Raw genomic sequence first — 20,609 nt, 5'->3', positions numbered from 1 at the left:
TGTGTGAAAGGTAAATCTTTTTTTAGAGCATGTCAAGCTATATGTAATGTGTTTGATAGTTCCACCAAAAGATGGAATCTATTGCTTGAATATATTGATGATTTGATTTTAAAATCCTTAAGTATGACAAGATGGGAAAGTTAAATCGAAAGTGTAAAGGCAATAAGAACACAAGCTCCAAAAATAAGAGATGCTTTAATGAAGTTAGCTGAAATTTCTGATGATCCAAAAATATGTCGGGATGCTGAAAAATTGGCCTCAAATGAATTTTCAAGTTTTGAATTTATATTGAGTTTTAATATTTGGCATGATATTGTGCACAAAATTAATTTGGTGAGCAAGAATTTGCAATCTGAAGATATGCGTCTTGATGTTGATATTGCAAGTTTAAAAGGGCTGGTTTCTTTCTTTGAGAAATATAGAGAAAATGAGTTTACATCATCTATGATTGATGCTAAAGAGCTTGATAATGAAATGGATATTGAACCTATTTTTCTTATAAAACGTACGATTAAAAGAAATAGATAATTTGATGACAATCCTGACACCGAAAGGGAACAACAATTTGCCTTAAAAATTATAGAACTGATTATTTTCTTGTACTAGTGGATATGGTACTTTCTCAGCTGAAGATAAGATTCAAACAAATGGAACTTTTTGAGTCTGTTTTTGGTTTTTTTGTATGATGCATCCCGGCTGATTTCTTTTGATAATGAAGGACTAAAAAATTGTTGTACGAAACTAGAAGAAACCTTGACTGATGGTGATGATTGCGATATTGATGTAAAACAGTTACTTTTAGAATTATAAACCTTACATGAGATGCTTCCAAGTGTAGCATATGATTGTGAAACATCATGGAATTCTGTCAGAGTCTTAAAATTTGTGAAGAAGATTGATATATTTCCAAATATTTTAGTTGCTTATAGGATTTTATTAACTATACCTACTGTGGCATCTGTATAATAGAGTTTTTCAAAGTTAAATTTAATTAAATCTTATTTGCGGACAAGTATGAGTCAAGAAAGGATGAATGGATTGGCAATTTTGAGTATTAAGAAAAAATATACTGATGTAGAGCATATAGTCGCTGATTTTGCTTCTAAAAATGTAAGAAGAGTTCACTTTAGATGAGTACTGATGTATTGCACGTTTCAAATTTTAGATTTTATCAGGATGAAGAAAGGCAAGGCTTAAATGTATGTAATTTTTTTATTTATGATGTACTTTTGCCACTTTTTTATGTTTCTAACATATCATTTACTTTACTCTATTCAATCATAAATTTCTTTGAATTTTTTCTTTATATTCATATTAGTAATTTTCTATAAAAGGGCCCTAAATTTTTTTTTCGCACTAGGCCAACCAAGTCTTAGGGCCGACCCTGATTCCTTCATTTTATTAATCAAATAAGAAACATCATTTTTAAATATAGATAGGTGGTTAATAGTGATAATGTTTGCAGTGACGCCTTAGTTACACCCCATCCTAAACGTCTCATTCATCGTGGATACTCCAACGGCATTATCCGAGCAAGTAAGTCATCATTTCCAATATTAGTAAGCTCATGTTCGGGAAAATTTGCACATATGTCAATCTAAAAGACCAAAGTTGTATACTCATTTTTAACTTGTAGTAGTATAGTGCAAGACAACGATGCATTAAATTAGTATATAAAATAATAAAAATAAAAATTATTACCACATCCTCAAGAACTTGCAATGTAACACGATCATTGATTACACCATCTACATCACGCCAAGCATATTCCCACATATCTAGTCGGGTCACAACAAGATTTTGATGCCTGCATTAATTTTGTCTTGAAGCTCCTAACATTATAGATCTCAATGGTTAGACCTATATCTTCTTTAATCACATAATGAAGACTAATTAGAAGTAATTTCTTAATTCATATGATAACGAACCATAGTAATTTATTAATAATATAGTATACATGCATAATTATTCACATTATATTGAGCTTTCTATTTATTTCTGTTGGTAATTTTTAAATATCTACAAATGATATTGACAATTACAGTGAGAGCAGGTTCTAGCAAAATATTTAAGTTTTCATATGTGATTCTAATGCTTTACAATCTTGTTTATCAGCAATTAAGTTGTCCTTAACAACATTAGCACTCAAAAAAATATTCAAGCTACCCCAATGTCCAGTTTCAACTTGCGGAAAATTAGTACTACATAAAAATAATAGTACAATTTATGGAATCCTGTTGTGGCAACAATTCGAAAAGAATTGTAAAGCAACCAGACTAAGTTACTTGCTTGTTTAACTTACAATTTTTTCTCTAATATGCGCGTAACCAACACATGCCTTCTTATATCGTGCCTCAATTTCCAAATCTTTTTCTTTATTTTTTCACTTTGTTCCTATAATTAAAAGGTTAGTGAAATATAATATGCAAAAAAAGTAATTCTTTTAAATAACAAACTACTAAAGAAAGGGAAAAAAGTATAGATTGAATTATTCTTTCAATGAATTTCCGATAAATGGTTTCCACTAAGGTCCCACTGTCGATAGGTGTGCATACAACTTGGGTGGTAAAGTAGAGTAGTTACCATTTTTATCTCGAGTAAGACTCCTCAATCTAGTTCTAAATTATCAATGCAGGTTACGAGCACCATCAATTATCTTTCTCCAATGTTCATCTTCAACCCCACTAAAAGTTTCCTATACAATTGTTTACAAAAAATCATTCAATGTTTTTAAAACAAGAAAATATTTTAAATGCAATTAACTTATATAGATATTTGTGTTTTATCTTGTAGTTGTCAAGCCTTCATAATTTAACAGAAATGTTGCACTTATAATCATGCCTAACTTTCTATTTAAAGGCATGAGAAGTAAAAAGTCATTGAATGTAAATACAAATAATTCTAAAATCTGAAAAATGCAATAAAAAATTATGAAATATATTTCTTAAAAGATTCTTATTGGTAATCACATCTTGTACATATGTGTCAGAGGACTATTGAGAATTTAATAATTTGACACTCTGTTGAGAATTTAACCTTGTACGATAGACATGTTTAAAGTGCTTGATCAATACAAAATAAAAGCCACATTTTCCTTGTTATAAAAAATATAAAATTTGTAGAAAGCTTAAAAATATGTAGAAGGCCACTTTTACCGTGTTTCTTGGAAAAAAAGCAAACAAAGGGGTTGATTTATTTTAGGATTTTACAATAAAATGGTGAAATGTGATGGAGTGTTCTACCGGTTTTTATGTACTAAAAAGCGATGAAAGATGTAATGCCAAGAAAGCTAAAATTTTAACCATTTAACTGTTCTCCTGACCTTGCTTTAATTTTAACCAAAAATAACATTTGAGAAGAACATATTATACCTTAACTTCATCTCATAAATTCTATTTTACAGTCTTCGGTTCAATTTTGCGCCATCATCGCAAGTAATTGGGATATTCCTTCTTGCATAACAATCGACAAAATGTACTAATATCAATGACGCTTTACCAATTGGTTGTCCCATTTCATTCCAATTAACCTAAAACACATTAGAGGTAACTAGTACAAGTAAATAAAAATCTTCTACATAGTGTCAATAGTTATATATTTTTAATTACCTATTGTACGACCTCTTCCCACTTGGGTGGCAGAAGCATCCTTCGTTCCACCAGCACCACTTGCACTAGAGGATTCAACAGTCATAATCATGAACAAAGAATGAACAAAGAATACAAATTTAATACAAGATTGTACACAGGTTTCTAAACAAAAATAAATACAGTTGTTGATACTTAATTGAATACAAAATTCTTATATTAAAAGAAGCATAATCTAATATGAATATTTTATAGTACATGTATACTAATCACAATCCTAAACAAAGAAAACACAACAATTAATAGAACACCACTGCACAGGTTTACAGAAAAATAAACACTTACTAAATTTAAGATATTAGTTTGCTCTAGTCAACCCAAAATTGTTATATAGTATTAAACAAAAGCATAATCAAATTAGGCAGTTTTATAGTACCACATAATAAAGTACATATTTTAAAATAAACAGAATAAATAATATAAGACCAATTTATGAGACTAGCTTGTATAATAAGAAAGCATAAATACATTCTTAGATTTAATTTTTCTTTTGCGTTTTTTGTTCGCCTTTGATGTTTCGTGCCTATGCACATTGTAAAATTCAGGATTCACGTATTCACCCTCATCATGATCATTTCCGGAGTAAAAACATTTATAATCATCACCTCTGTCCATATTGGCGTGAAAATTCATTCCAACAAAAGGATCGTCAATATTATCAAGTTCTATATCTACACCATCACTAACTTGATAAGTGTTGAGTTTGTTTAAAAAGACAACAATTGACCACTTCTTATCAACCGGATCGGTAACATATGGGCTTGTGTTTCCATTATGAGTGAATCATCTTTGTACCCAATATTTGCAAGATTACCCGTATAAACCCAGAGGCTTCAACTTGTAAGCCTCCGACATTGTTAACCCAATCACAATCAAACACCGGTACTCTAAATCAAACATAATCTAGCTCCCAAATATTTTTAATCCTTCCAAAGTATGTGGTTTCATCTAAAACTGGTTCTTTTTTATTACTTGATGATTGGTGTAGTGCCGTATCAGTAATTGAAACTCCACTATTCTGCATTATGCTCCTTGCATCATGTTCCCTTGTGTTAAAGGTGTACCCATTTATAAGATAATATTTATAAGAATACAAAAATAAATCAGGACATGTTGATAACCATTTAACTCGATATGGTATTGATTCGTTATTTTCAATTAACTTATTTGCAACATAAGTTTTGAACCAATCAATAAATGTGCGATTGTGTTCCACTTATATCCAGTTAGCACCTCTTCTTGGTTGTTATTCCCTAATGGTTTGCTTATGCAAGTTTACAAAAGGAACAACATCAATGGTGTTGTGTTAAACATAAAGGTATTTGCTGTAACACTCTCTTCTCATCTCTAGATAGAGTATGAGCGACAGGAGGTAAATAGGGTTTTTTCCTGGCTTCTCCACAGGGCCTAGTCCATTTTTTATCCCCATCTCCATCATATCAATCCTTGCATTTAGACCATCTTTAGTTTTACCCTTGACACCTAACAAATACCAACTAGGTTGTCAAAAACATTTTTCTGCACATGCATGAGGTCGATGAAATGTATAACTTAAAGGTCCTTCCAATAACTTAATTTAAAGAAGATCAAATGCTTTTTCCAACCCCGAGTGGGAACATCCTTTGCAAACTCCTTACCAAACTGTATGTTTAAATTTTCCACCTTTTTAAACTTGTCATCACCTAATGGTGTAGGAGGAGCACGTCGTTCTTCAACTTCCCCGTTGAATATTAAAGGAATATTTCTGTACCGATGGTTTGCTGCCAACCACCGCCTATGCCCCATGTAAACATATCTCACCTAATTTTTCAGTCTAATATGATCAGTCTCGTCACTGCATATAGGACATGCATAATAGCCTTTTTACACTATACTCAGAAAGATTTGCATAAGCAGGAAAATCACTTATTGTTTCGAATAAACATGGCCTTTAATTGAAATTTATTTTTTCTACGTCCATCATATATTCAATGCCCCCTTCTAATAGTAGTTTAAGTCCTCGATTAAAGGTGCCAAATAGACATCAATGTCATTCCCAGGTTGTATTAGACCAGATATCAAAGTAGACATTATCATGCGCTCCATACAAAGCCATGGTGCCAATTTATATATCATAAAAATACATGCCATTTACTATAAGAACTATTTTGAATATGGTGCGGGTTCATTACATCTATTGAAAGTGCTAGGAAAAGATTTTCTTGGTTCTTTCCCGAAATCCTTATGTGTATCATCAACTGTCTTCCACTGAGGTGAATCGGTAGGGTTTCTCAACAACCCATCATTAATTCGAGCATCATAATGTCATGTTAAATTTTTAGCATCTACTGCACTAACATATAATCACCTAAATCTGGGTAATATTGGAAAGTACCACATAACCTTGGCTGGAGAATTTCCAATTTTGTAACATTTTAATGAGCACTTGGGACATTCGTCAAACTCTGCATACTCCTTCTATATAAAATAAAATCATCAGGAAAACACACAAGGAAATATCAAAAACTCACTTGATTTAGTAAAATCAAATTTGTTTTACTACAAATATGTGTTCTTAAAAATTAAGTACCCATCTATAATTCTTGAGAGAGAATTCAAGATTTTTTCTAGATCTGTTTGTTTCCTCTATATAGAGGACCGTGACATGCTTTATAGATCAATATGCACATGATTACAAAACTTGAACTAAAATCGACTAACACAGTTTCCAAGGCTACTTTGTATTTATTTTCCATTTCTAGTGTTAGTAAATCTGTGCGGAATCTAATACGTTTGTGACCCTCCTTTGTCCAGTGAATCTTGGCCCTTGATCTTGAATTCTTCAAGCTGCTTTTATAGTCTTTCCAATTTACTGATAGAATTGTTTGTTAACTGATAATCTTGAATCTTTAACTTGTCTGCATTCTGAATTATGAAGTTCTTTATCGAGATCTATTTTTGTTCTATAGAGATGTCACATATCGATAAGAAAAATGACTTATCGATATTTGAGTTCTCTACATGTGTCTTTGATTTGTCGAGATCTCCAGTTCTCTACAAGTAGAGTGACTTGTCGACATCTCCAGTTTTCTATATAGACTTTAGACTTGTCAATATCTTTACTTCTCTACATGAAGATTTGTCTTATCAATATCTTTAGATCTCTACATAAAAAATGACTTGTTGATATCTTAAGTTCGCTACAAGGACCTTTTGACTTGTCGATATTTGAGATCTCTACATGCATATTGACTTATCAATATCTTTTGGGACTTCCCTACAAGTTATTTTGTACTTCTCGACATACTTCTTGATATTCCTTGATATGCGACTTGTCGATATCTGACTTAAAATATTTTTCCTAAAACAATATTATTCAAATCCAAGCTGCTATACTTTTCTCCGAGGCATAATCAGTACTTGATCTTCCTCTAGAGTTTATTCATTAGCTTAATGTATGTTCAAAGAAAAATCCTCAAGTCTAATCTACTTAACATTTTTACAGACTCAAGAAAAATATTTACATAATATAAAATTAAATTATCATACTACTTATTTTTAGGGTTGTCAGTTGAAATTCCAACATACTGACTTGCCCAAGCACAAACGATACCCAATTCATAATTTTAGATAATTGAAATTAACGACAACACAATACATGATTTGTAGTCTTCGAAACCGAACTTGTAATTAATTGATTATACCCGATTCAACGAAGGACGAGTGGAGACCCATGAAAATAAAGTGCCCTAATGGCTCGATATGGTTTGCTAGAAGATTAAACTATCCTAATTCAGATTTAAATTGATGAAATCGGGAGGTAAAATGGATCGATGAAATTGGAAATGTACATGTGTGAGTGGGGAGTTGTCTAAGGTATTAAGAGAACATATGAACATATGAACATAAATTAAGCAAATAAAAAGATACTTTAAATACGTTAATTACACGATGTTTAGAAAAGTGTTATATATATATTTAAAGATTTTTTAAAACAAATCAAAGATACTTAAAATATGGTGACTTGCATAGCCTTTCCTAGAAATGCTATCTTACTTATTTCCTATATAACGCTTCACTAAAAAATTCTATGCTACTTTATTTATTTATAGATTTTTAGAATATCTTGTCGAGCGTGTTCAACATAAATGTTGTGTAACCATGTTAGTTGCATAGCACATCACAAAACACATCACAAAAGTGTTATGTAAGTAATATATCCTAAGTTTAATTTTGTAGCAGTGATAGTGGTGTCTATAAATTAGACTAACTAAAAGTCAATCGAATTTATAAATTCGACGACATGAAATCTAGTCGAGATTATAGATCTATCTAAAAAGAGCATGTCGCCTTTATATATTCGATGTGAATATACGAATGTATAGAAATGTATAATTTGACTGCGTAGGTGGGAATTCAAATTTTAGCAAAAAATATCAATCTATTTAAAATGCTAAATTTATGTGGTCGAATGTTTCTAGAACAACTGTAAATACTAAATTTTACTCGCTTAAATTTATAAACTTTTTTTTCATATGTTTGTAAAAGTATTTCTAAAATATTTTTTCAAATGATTTAAAAATATTTTTCATATTTATAATTAGTTGTATTTGTAAACATATTTATAAAATTATTGATATGATGCTACGATATTGATATAATCAAATATTCATCAAATTTAAATATTTGATTATTATTTATCATATAAAAATATTAATATGATCTTATCCAAAGATTACATATATAGTTTGTTCAAAAGATTGTTTTCTTTCCCCATAGGTTCAACTTAAGATATTTTAAACAATTGTAAATATTTTCACCATAATATTAAAAAAATTTAATGAAATAATGTGGAATAATATTGAAATAAATTAATATAAAAGCTTCTCCACGAGACTAGGTTCAGTTTTAATTTTAACATAGGGTCTTATTTGACCACTTAACTATGAATGAGACTTTTTTAAATAATTTTTTAAAAATTGCATCATTTCATGTCCTGTATGAGAAATTATTTCATGTGTAATTGGGGTGAGAATCAAGACCGATAAGATTTTTTATTTTGAATTGTGGGATGATATATTGGATAGTTTTATAATATTTCAAAAATAATTTATCAAACTCTAATTCAAAATATTAGAATATCCAATTAGTTAAATTTAAATATTCAACACCCAATGTGAACGATATTTTAAAATGTGATAACACTCATTCAAGATTTGAGATCTTTTTGAAAAGATTATTTTCATGTATATCTCTCTAACTAAATCTAGGAAAATTAAATATGTGATGACATTCATTGAGGATTTTCATTAATACTTAAAACAATTTTAGAAATTTGATCATAGTACATTAAACACACAATTTTGGAAAATACTCTCCAAAATGTGAGAACATTCATTAAGATTTTTAATAATATTTGGAAAGATTGTATCCAGAATTTCTAAAAAATATATGAGGATTAAAAATGTGCTCAAACAATCTTTTATACTCAAAAGTTATTTTCTTTAAAAGATGTTATAAAAATAATTACATAAATCGGTCCTTTATGCAGCTTATAGAGTGGGAGTATAAGTGGATCCACGTGACAAAATGTGAAATGGGGCAAAAAGACCGCGCATTGCGCTTGTTGTTTCTATTACAGACAAGCCACTATATATGTAAACAACAGCTTTCATTTCTTTCTACATCGGTAAGCCCCCAACTCCAACCAGCAACCGAATTATCAGCCTCTATAATTCGCTAATGGCAAACGTGAACGACAACTGGCTACCTCAAGAAAATGTGCATTTTAATTTCCTTTTCGATATACATTATATGTTTATGTTTGAGTTTTTTTCGATTTTATAGGATTTTGGAATTATTTTAGGTTGATTTGTATCACTAATTCGTTCTTTGTCGATCTATCCATCATTTATATGTCTGCTGAATTTATTGAATTGTAGAATTACTGAGTATTGTTTTGTTTTTAACTTCAAAGATTATCGAGATATCAAGCGATGAAAGTGATAAAGAGGTTGAGAAATTCGCCAACATCCAACTTCATCCAGTACTAAAGGTGAACCTGAACAGCAATTCTCTACCCCAAAAAGGGTGCATTTCAATTTTCATTCAGATTTACATATGTCTGTATATGCTTTTTTTTATTTTAAAGGAATTTAGATATTAATTTATTTCAAGCTGATTTGTCTCAGCAATCTGTACTTTGTTTGTCGATCTTTCAATCTATCGATCTTAAATGTATATATATTTATTCTCAACTTTAGAGAATTCAATTTTTATTCTATGTTGAGGTGCATCGGTGATCTGTCAGTCTATCGATATATCCAACCCATGACCTGGATCGTCTCCCAGCCAGGATCCAACCCATGACCTGGATCATCTCCTAACCAGGGTCCAGCCCATGACCTGAATCACCTGCCTACCTGGATCCAGTCTAGAACTAGGATCACCCTTAGGGGGGTCCCATCAAGCACATGCATACTCCACAACCCGTCAAGGAAGGGTACGTGGGCACGTGACGGTGACAGCTATCAACAACCAACATATCAGACAAACACGGCGCGTTTCAGAGTACCGTTAGGATACCCTGAAGGTGGTCCTCACCTGGACACGGGTATGCAATTCACCCAAGCCAGGCGTTCTCTGCCTCCTGCAACCAACTGCCCTGATCTAGAGGTACCAACCCCTAAACCCTACCTTTGGGCTATATATACCCCCAAAGATGAATGGTTTAGGTGTTAGAAAAACACTTTCATTACACACACTCTCATAGACTCAGCCTACACACACAGCCACCTAAATCCTCTCTATCTTCATCTTCCCCAACCAGCTACTTATTCTTACGTCGGAAGCGCCGTGGGGGCCAAACCCCCGTTCCAGTGTTGTTTTACAGGCGCCCAACCAGCAGCTACACCTCATTCATGCACAGAAGGTCCAGGAATGCCGTCGGACGGAGCCGCCCACTCACCAAAGTTATCATTTGGTGCTAGATAGAGGGGCCTCCATCCTTGGGTCTCGGTGCCCCTGGATCTACCTTCATCAACAAAGTCTTAAGAGAGTCCACATCTTAAACCTGTAAGACCAAAAGCAACCACACCCTTACTTGAATATGAATGTTCATTTTAGCCACGTTTGTGTGAGCTCATTACTTTAGGCCACGTTTGTGTGAGCCCGCCCTCCATTGTTAATTTTGATTGTTTAGGGTTTGATAACCTTGATAGTCTTGAAGCCTGAGGTTTGATAGTCTTGATAATTTTAAAACCCAGAACTGCTTTAGCTTGTATATTTTCTTTGTGTTCTAGAGCCTGCTGTTCTTGTTTAGTAGTATTGTTAGCAAAGCCCAGAAAGTTTGTTTGCTGTTATTCTGGGAATATTTTGTAATCTTCAAAAAAAATTAACCTTAGATCAACATTTTTAGCATCAAATCTTGGTCAGTTGGCTGTACAATTGTGGTAATGGCAAGACCAGGAAAAAGTACCGCTCGTAGGCCCTCTGTCAGTACCCATATTCAGGAACAGGACCCCTCTCAAGCTCAAGAAACTGGAGGAGACAGGGAGACCCTACAAGAGCAACCGCTGAAGCAGCATACCCCGGTCAAGGACGCCGGAAATGTCATAGAGCTCAATTAGTACAAGTACACAAATGTTCCAGTTGTAGAGGAGTATATGGCTAACTTAACAAGCCATGAACTTGTTGAAGCAATCAGGGTCTACAGAGATGAACAAGCCCGGGCTCAGGTAGAATATGAGCAAGAGGATGATCAAGAAGAGTTTGGGGACTCTTAACAATCTAGGAGATCTGTCTTCGACCGAATTGGAGCTAAGGAAAAAAAGAATTAAAAAGAGCCTAGTAAGAAGGAGACAGAAGTAACCAAGAAGAAAAAATTGGAAGAAATGAGGGAACAAATAAGAAGAGAAGAAGAAGAAAAGCTTGGGCTAAAGATCCAAAAAAAGATGCAGCTGGAAGAGGAGAGGCTCCTAGCTAAGACAAAAGGCAAGAGGACCCGGAGGGACCCTACCCCCGAGGTCATTTCTGATGACGAAGAGGAGGGCCGGAAGGATCTGAAAGATATGATTTATGAGCTCCAACGAAAAATGGAAAAAGATTCCGGATTGGAGATTGGGGAAACCCTTACACCATCCAGTCACTCCCTAAAAGCCATCCCTCGACAGAAAAGTCTCAAACATTACAACTTTGACTCTTTTGATGGATTGGGGGATCCGGAAGAGAACCTCAATTACTTCGAACAAATTACCCAAATATATTACTACAACGATTTAACCAAGTCCAGGTTCTTCGTCTTGACCCTCAAAGGGGGGCTCAAAGATGGTTCAGCAGGATCCCGTCACGAAGTATCCACTCCTGGAAAGAGTTCAGGGGGGGCCTTCCTTAGAAAATTCAGAGCCAATAAGACACACGAAATACACATGTGTCACCTGGAAACAATCCGCCAATACGACAACGAAGCACTCTCAACTTAAATGCATAAATTCCAGGAAGCCATCAACAAAGTCTCGAATCTTGATGAGAGGGAGGCTCTAAGCATAATTCGGAGGAACCCAGATCCAGAACACAATGAGAGGTACATTGTAGAGCTGATAAACAAAGAGCCACAAAGCCTAGCTGTTGCCTACTCTATGGAAGCCAGGTTCATAAAGGAAACAGATGTTCTCCAGGCAATGAGAATGACTCAGAATGGAGAATCGAGGAACAAAACTTCTGATGACCGACCGAAAGGGGGTTACCATCAGGAAAAGAAGTTCAAGTAAAGTCCACAAGCCCAGCAGACCAATGTGGTGCAAAACACTCCAATATTTCAAAGACTGGGTCCTAAGACAGAATCAAAAAGCGATCCCGGTCCACCTAGGTATGCCAGCGAGGCTAGGCAAGAACCAGATTGGACACCACTGTATAAAAGCAACCAAAAACCTTGTAGCCTATAGCAAGCAACCAATCTATGATCAAATATTTTGTATGAAGAAAATTTCAAATTAATGAAATGATTTTTTCCCACCCAATTCTTATTTCAACAATTACCGCAGGAAAAACATACTTTTACCTGAACAAACAACCACACCCGGGTTGAAAGAAAACATCAAAAGCAACCATTTGGAAGTTAATATTAAAGCCAATAACAACCCTGATAGGTTTCCCGATCCAGATTGAAGACAATTACTATGTACTTAAAACATTTTCTAAGTACACAAACAAGCAAAAACAAACACCAATCCTGTTATGGTGCCATACCTGGATTGAAAGCCAACTTTAAAAACCAAAACCAACCCATGATGGTACCATACTCGGATTGGAAGCCAACAATAATAGTAACGCCAATAATAATAGCAACCAACCCGGATAGGTATCCAGATCCGGGTTGAAGACAATTACTATGTACTTAGATCATTTTCTAAGTACACAAACAAGAAAAAGCAAACACCAATCTGGTTAGGGTGCCATACCCGGATTGGAAGCCAACTTTAAAAGAAAACACCAACCCAGGTATGGTGCCATACCAGGATTGGAAGCCAACAATAACAGCAACCAACCCGGATATGTATCCAAATCTGGGTTCCTTACAACTGCTATGTATCTAGATCATTTTATAGGAAAACAAAGAAGCAGAAATTACCAGACCCGGATTGGTGGGCAACAAAGAAGCAGAAATTTTTCTACGGGGACCAATTTCCTCTAACTTCAATATGGATTGGCCTCTACAACTGCAGACCCGGATTGGGGGGCAAGAAAGAAGCAGAAATTTTTCCAAGGCAACCAATTTCCTCTACCTTAATCCGGATTGATCTCTACAACACCAGATCCGGATTGGGAGGTATGAAAGAAGCAAAAATTTCCAGATCCGGATTTGGGGGCAAGAAAGAAGCAGAAATTTCCATACCCGGATTGAGGGGTAAGGAAGAAGCAAAAAAATTTCCAAGCCAACCAATTTCCACTACCTTAATCCAGATTGATCTCTACTACACCAGATCCGGATTGGCGGGCAAGAAAGAAACCTAAATTTTTCCAAGGCAACTAATTTCCTCTACCTTAATCCGGATTGATCTCTACTACACCAGATCCGGATTGGGGGGGGGGAAGAAAAGAAGCAGAAATTTCCAAACCCGGATTGGGGGCCAAGAAAGAAGTAGAAATTTTTCCAAGACAACCAATTTCCTCTACCTTAATCCGGATTGCTTTCTACTATACCATATCCGGATTGGGGGGTAAAAAAGAAGCAAAAAATTTTCCAAGGCAACCAATTTCCTCTACTTTAATCCGGATTGGTCTTTACTACACCAGATCCAGATTGGGGGAAAGAAAGAAGCAGAAATTTTTTCAAGGAAACCAATTTCCTCTACATTAATTCGGATTGGTCTATATTTACCAGATCTGGATTGGGGGGCAAGAAAGAAGCAGAAATTTTTCAACAAGACAACTGCTACATAGCACTTCTCTACTCCCTCATCCACAAAATCTGCATAGGGGAGTGGGGGGAAAATGATAGGGTATAAGCAACCTGGCTAGGGCCCAACCCGGATTTAGGGTGAGATAGTCTCAGCTGGTAGACCAAGACTCACCTCACTCAGAGTAGTCAAGTGGAGAGACCCGAGCTCAGGGCGAAACCAAGACCTGGATCATCTCCCAGCAAGGATCTGACCCAGGACCTGAATCATCTCCCAACAAGGATCCCAACCAGGACCTGGATCATCTCCCAGACAGGATCCTACCGAGGACCTGGATCATCTCCTACCCAGGATCCAACCCAGGACCTGGATCATCTCACAGCCAGGATCCTACCCAGGACCTGGATCATCTCCCTGCCAGGATCCCACCCAGGACCTGGATCATCTCCCATCCAGGATCCCACCTAGGACTTGGATCATCTCCCAGCCAGGATCCAACCCATGACCTGGGTCATCTCCCAATCAGGATCCAACCAATGACCTGGATTGTCTCCCAGCCAGGATCTAACCCATGGCCTGGATCCTCTCCTAACCAGGGTCCATCCCATGACCTGGATCACCTGCCTACCTGGATCCAGTCCAGGACCAGGATCACCTTGAGGGGGGTCCCAGCAAGTACATGCACACTCCACAACCCGCCAAGGAAGGGTACGTGGGCATGTGACGGTGACAGCAGTCAACAACCAACATATCAGATAAACACGACACATTTCAGAGTACCGTTAGGATACCCTGAAGGTGGTCCTCAACTGGACACGTGTACGCAATTTACCCAAGCTAGGCATTCTCTGCCTCCAGCAACCAACGACCCTGATCTAGAGGTACCAACCCCTAAACCCTACGTTTGGACTTTCATTACACACACTCTCATAGACTCAGCCTACACACATACAGCCACTTAAGTCCTCTCTATCTTCATCTTCCCTAACCAGCTACTTATTCTTATACCGGAGGCGCCGGGGGGACAAAACCCCCCTCCGGTGTTGTTTTATAGGCTCCCAACAGCAGTTACACCTCATTCACACCCAGAAGGTCCTGGAACGGTGTCGGAAGGAGCCACCCCGCTCACCGGAGTTATCATTGTAGATGATTCAAGATGAAAAATCAACCAATCTGTAAAAAAAAGTTCAATTAAAACCCAAAATTTGAATTTTGAAACAAAAATTAGAAAAACACTTACAAATCGACTTAGTTAACAGCACAATCGAGTAGATTAAGGATTCCTCTGCCAGAACCGAGTATTTTAATTGAAAGAAATAAACAAGGCTATGAGCTAATTAGGGATTCAATAGTTTGGGGTTTGAATCCAGGGTTTGAGCTAATAGTGTTTCAATCTGGGGTTAAGGTTCGATTATGTTTCAATTTAGGTTTCTAGCTTCTTGAGTGTGTATCAGGGGTTTGGGGAATGAAAATGGGTTTAGGGGGAAATGATTTTAAGAAAAGGGGGAAACATTGTAAGTAACGCGTAATGTATGCATCACATGTTTTTTAATTTTTTAAAACATAGTTTATACATTGGTTGTTATTTAAAACATGTTTTTTATTAGAATGTGATGTCCAAAAAAATTTTAACATTTGTTGCCAATACAACCGATGTTAAATGGGTGATAAATATTGACTGTTTTCTTGTAGCGTAATGAAATATATATGTAGGAGACAAAACTCACACATAATTGAACATGGATAACATTTCTTTTTTAAGTTATATAGCACTTTTAAGTGTTATACAAACCACTGCTATACAAGTGAACTTCACTTGTATATCACTTTTTGAACTGCTATTCAAGTACGGAGCTTACTTAACACCTCTAGTTGTGCTATACAAGTACCACATCTCTTTATGAAACTCTATGAAAGTAAACAACATCAAGTCAGTCTTTAAAAAGCTCCCTATTATTTAAGAAAAAGCTATTCATAGATTTTTTCTTTTTTAAATTATAAATTATTACTTTTTTCTTGCACATTTTTAACGTGTAATAAATTCAATAAAAATAAAAATTATTGAATTATATTAAAAATAAAAATGCTGAATTCAAATCACAAAATAAAAGCTGACAAATCTTACTACACTTCAATTCATATATATTTCAAATACTATCATAAATATATGACAGTACATTAACAAAGTCTTGCTAGAATCATAAAAAGTAAATAGTTTTCTTCCAATGTTACATAACATTCTTGATATCAAAAATCATTTCCGAATTACGACAACTAATTGTAATAAAATGTTAAAAATTACTTCGTGAATAATTTGCCTCTACGTACCGATTATACAAGAATCTTGCCCAATTCTTTTAGAAGATGACCATTTTGTTAAGAGGATAAGTAAATTGTACACAACAAAAAAACAAATATTTATCTTAAGATCACATACAAAATCCACTTGTAATTTATAAAAAAATTTAATTAAGAAATGTTTTACTTATATTAGGATCAATTTGTATCCGACCATCACATAATAAATTCTCTACGAACGATCGAACAAAATATCCATAATAAATGCCATCATTTAATGCTTGCTTAGGGAACTATTCTAATAAAAGTAAAGGGAAGATCACAAAATTAAATAATTACAAGTTTTATGTCAGAAGTGTAGGCATAAATAGCTAGCTAACAAAGTAGTAATAATCTTAATAATACAATAATAATATTTTCTTTTAAACCTAAAAATACTAACCATCTTAAAATTAACAAAAACTGAACATATATCATTTCCCTATTTCTGTCATTGTGATTTTTTTCATTAGCCTAATATGATAAAAACATTATAGTGAGAAACCGTCTACACATTGCCATTTATTATCCAAATTCATTTCGCGCTCTTTTCTTTTTTAGCCACTTTAATGCTATTGATCCCTTTATATTATATTATATTATATTATATATGTTAAATCTTATGGTGTTTAGATACATGTCAATACAATGTCAAATATATATTGGGATAATATATATATATATATATATATAAGAAGTAATAGCAAAAAGAGCCCTTAGCATTGACATTTGAAACTAAAACTATATTCACATTAATCAAAATCCACCATGGATATGCTTAAATCCTTGATTGACTAAAGTCTGATTCTTAAGAGTAAAACAATTATATGATATCCTCAACTCCACACATCTCAAATAAAGTACACTATTCATTGTAATTTTAAATAAATAGAATCAACTTTTAGCGCTCCAATTTAAGGAGTAATAATATAACCAAGTCATTTGATATAAAAAGTAAAAAAACTTGATCACATGTACTTTGATCCATTTAAAACTTAAACTTCTTCCCACAGTTGGTCCCAAATATATTCATACTAGTATGTAGAAAAAATATTACATGATATGTTAGTAACACATTAGTGGTTCATACACGATTTATATTTACGACATGAACAATTTAAATATTAATTAACATTTCTACAAGAGCTTTGACATTCTGGAAATTTGTTGCATGAGTCATTGAAGCTGAATCCATATAGTAGATGCTGATCACCTGTACTTTGTTCCATTTAAAACTGTTAATTATTGTAAATGTGTACTTAGTTGGTTAGAAATATAATCATACTACTATGCATAAAAATTTACACCACATGTTAGTAACACATTAGTGGTCCATACACAATTTATATTTAAGACATGAATAATTTAAATATTAAATAACATTTCTACAAGAGCTTTCACATTCAGAAAATTTGTTGCATGGTTCATTGAAACTGAATCCAAATAGTAGATGCTTCATGTTGCTGTATTAATTGCGACCGAGATCCAATTTTTTTTATTATAGTTAGAAGAAAATATATTTAAATAAAAAAATTATACATGTATATAATCTAAATGCTACTTACCAAATGTTATAATGCACAAAAATGAGGTGGTCTTTGTCAACATGTCGCAACAAACTTTTGGCTAAGAATGTATTAGGGTTATCTCATAAGTGATACACCTGATGAGATGATACAAAAGAGAATTTTGTTGCCATGTCGAGATTTTTTGATAAAAATACCTCAATAAATACTTTTTAAACAAAGAAGACGCGCGATTAGAAATTTGTTGTCAATTTATGAAATTTGATTTGTAGTCATATTACATAATATAAAAGAAGAGGGTGGAAGCGCTTAGCCATTAAGCATTTAGAATCTCTAAAATATTTTCTTTATTAATATGCTCGATCCACGGGTCGACATCCTAATAAGGTCCCATTTCAACCTGTATATTAGTAATATGATCGAACATGATAGCAAGACGAACAAACTCCAACACTCTTTGACATACATCTTCTAGAAGAGGATAACCAAATTGTCTTGAAGATACATGAACAATGGACTCGATTGTTTTCTCCTTTTTTCTATCTGCACGCTTCTGATTCACTTTATCTTCAAATTTCTTTTGGCCTATGGCATTCTTACAATTTTTCTTGTTCACAGTACTCAGAGATATCTAAGAAACAGGAAAATAATCAAACAATCAGAAAGTAAATAATAATTTTTTTGCAAAATAGACAAATCATATTGATAACTAAAAATTAGAGATTTAACCTCAAGTTTCATTGAAACCAATTTTCGGGGCCAAGCCAAAAAATACCCACGTGCTTCACAACAAGGCTAACCTCGTCACAAGGTCTCGGAAGCTTAGTATTGAACTCCTTCTTTTCCGCCACTTCAAATTGGACCCTCACATATCCTTCTTCAAGTGGAATGTCTACATCTAACACAGACCAGCGTAAATAGATGTATACGTGAGGAATATATCCTATAAATAGATGTATACGTGAGGAATGTCTACATCTAACACATATCAGCATAATCATGAACTTTATTATCCATGTCAAAATTATCTATATGGCTCGAACCTCCAGATTGTGCACGCGGAGTACAGCCCTTAGTTTTTAATTCCTTTCAGTGCCAGCTCTGAACCAGTGCTACCAGTGCTCCTGCACTTGGCCCACTGAATCCAGGGCCCCAATATTTTTTTAGCCTAATATATGTTTAAGTATATATCTGTATTTGTATAGAATTTTAGGGCCTTTTTTAGCCCATTCATCTTCAATTTCTCGAAGCATCATTTCAGCAATCATCACAATGGTGGATATTATCATATTAAAAATCAATTCACTCCATAGCTGTCTTTCAAGTTCCAATTTAGGGCTTAAATTATAAAGGTAATTTCAATCTTTTATTTTAGTTATTTATATACTATACCAAAATTGTAGCACCTACTTGTTTCTCTATCCCTAATCAGATGCGATGACCTTGAAATATACATAGTTACATGTTCTTTATAATTTTTATGATTTGCTAAATTTTATAAATTTTTAATTCTTTAGTTATATATTTAATATTTGAGTTGTAATTTTGAGTTAATATGATTGGTTGTATGAATTATAAACATTAATCCATTATTTCATTTAAATAGTTTTTACAATTTTTTTCATTGTTGGACTTGAGTTCGGACTTGATCATTGTTGTTAATTTGGAATTAAAGATCAGGCTCTTGCTTCACTACTTCGGTACTTGTTAGTTCATCTATCCAGGTTTCATTTTCTCATAAGTCTCGTGCCTGTTGCTTTAGTGCAAAATCTACTAGCTGCTTTAGTGCAAAATATGTTTACTAAAAAGTATACACCTGGTAATGACAAAAGAAAAAGAAAAATGGAAGAGGAAGAAAAAATTAAGCCACTAAAGGGATCTCTTGAATTTTTTTGGAAGAAAGCCTAACAACTTGATATGTCTATAAAAAATAAGAGTATGAAATTATCGAAAAAGTGGTGTCTCAGGTTCATAATACTTTTACACAAGAACACGATGTAATTGATGAAGAGTGTGAGAACGAGATAACTGAACAAGAAACCGAAATGATTGAAAGTGTGGTTATTGAAAATAGGGAATACATTAGTCCTAAAGAGTTTGGTCCACTAACTTTGAATATGTATGATTCTCGGGTATGGGATGGATTAAATAGTAAAATGAGGGATTTGCTAGTTGAAAAGGGGCCTATTAGGGAAAATATGATTATATTTCCCAAGGATAAACGTAGTAGGGAGTTTTCAACCTATTATTCAGATCAAAAATTAAGAAATGGTGAACTTGTCGAAAGAAAATGGTTAGTTTACTCAAAAGAATTGAATGAAGTATTCTTCTTTTATTGTAAAGTGGTAAAAAATGCTAGTTCTAAAATTAATTTAGCAAGTGTTGGAGTAGATGATTGGGTACATTTTGGTGAAAAGCTTAAGCAACACGACGATAGTCTTGTACATCTTACAAACCTTAGGGCGTGGGCTGAACGGTAAGTTATATTGAAAATAAATCAAACCATTGATAAAGAATTGCAAGAGCAAATTAAAAAAGATACTGAACATTGGATGCAGTTTATGATCAAAATAAGTGCTTTTGTTAAACTGCGATGAATATTCTGGCATTTCGTGGGAAAAATGAAAAATATTTGAAGATTCAAATGGTATTTTTTTGGGTTTTCTTCATTCAATAGCTGAGTTTGATCAAACAATGAAGCACCATTTCAGACTCATTCAAGA

General features: G+C 33.9%; 1 protein-coding gene across 1 annotated transcript; it reads left to right on the top strand.

Moving 5' to 3' along the window:
- The first annotated feature begins 19,931 nt into the window (after positions 1 to 19,931).
- On the top strand, positions 19,932 to 20,366 carry LOC141668722 (uncharacterized). Its single transcript, XM_074475709.1, has one exon. The coding sequence runs from the start codon at positions 19,932 to 19,934 to the stop codon at positions 20,364 to 20,366; it is 435 nt and encodes a 144-aa protein (XP_074331810.1).
- The last annotated feature ends 243 nt before the right edge of the window (positions 20,367 to 20,609 follow it).

The sequence above is a fragment of the Apium graveolens genome, chromosome 6 (assembly GCF_009905375.1).
Source record: "Apium graveolens cultivar Ventura chromosome 6, ASM990537v1, whole genome shotgun sequence".
Classification (NCBI taxonomy): domain Eukaryota; kingdom Viridiplantae; phylum Streptophyta; class Magnoliopsida; order Apiales; family Apiaceae; genus Apium; species Apium graveolens.
This window is presented reverse-complemented; position numbering and strand designations above follow the sequence as displayed.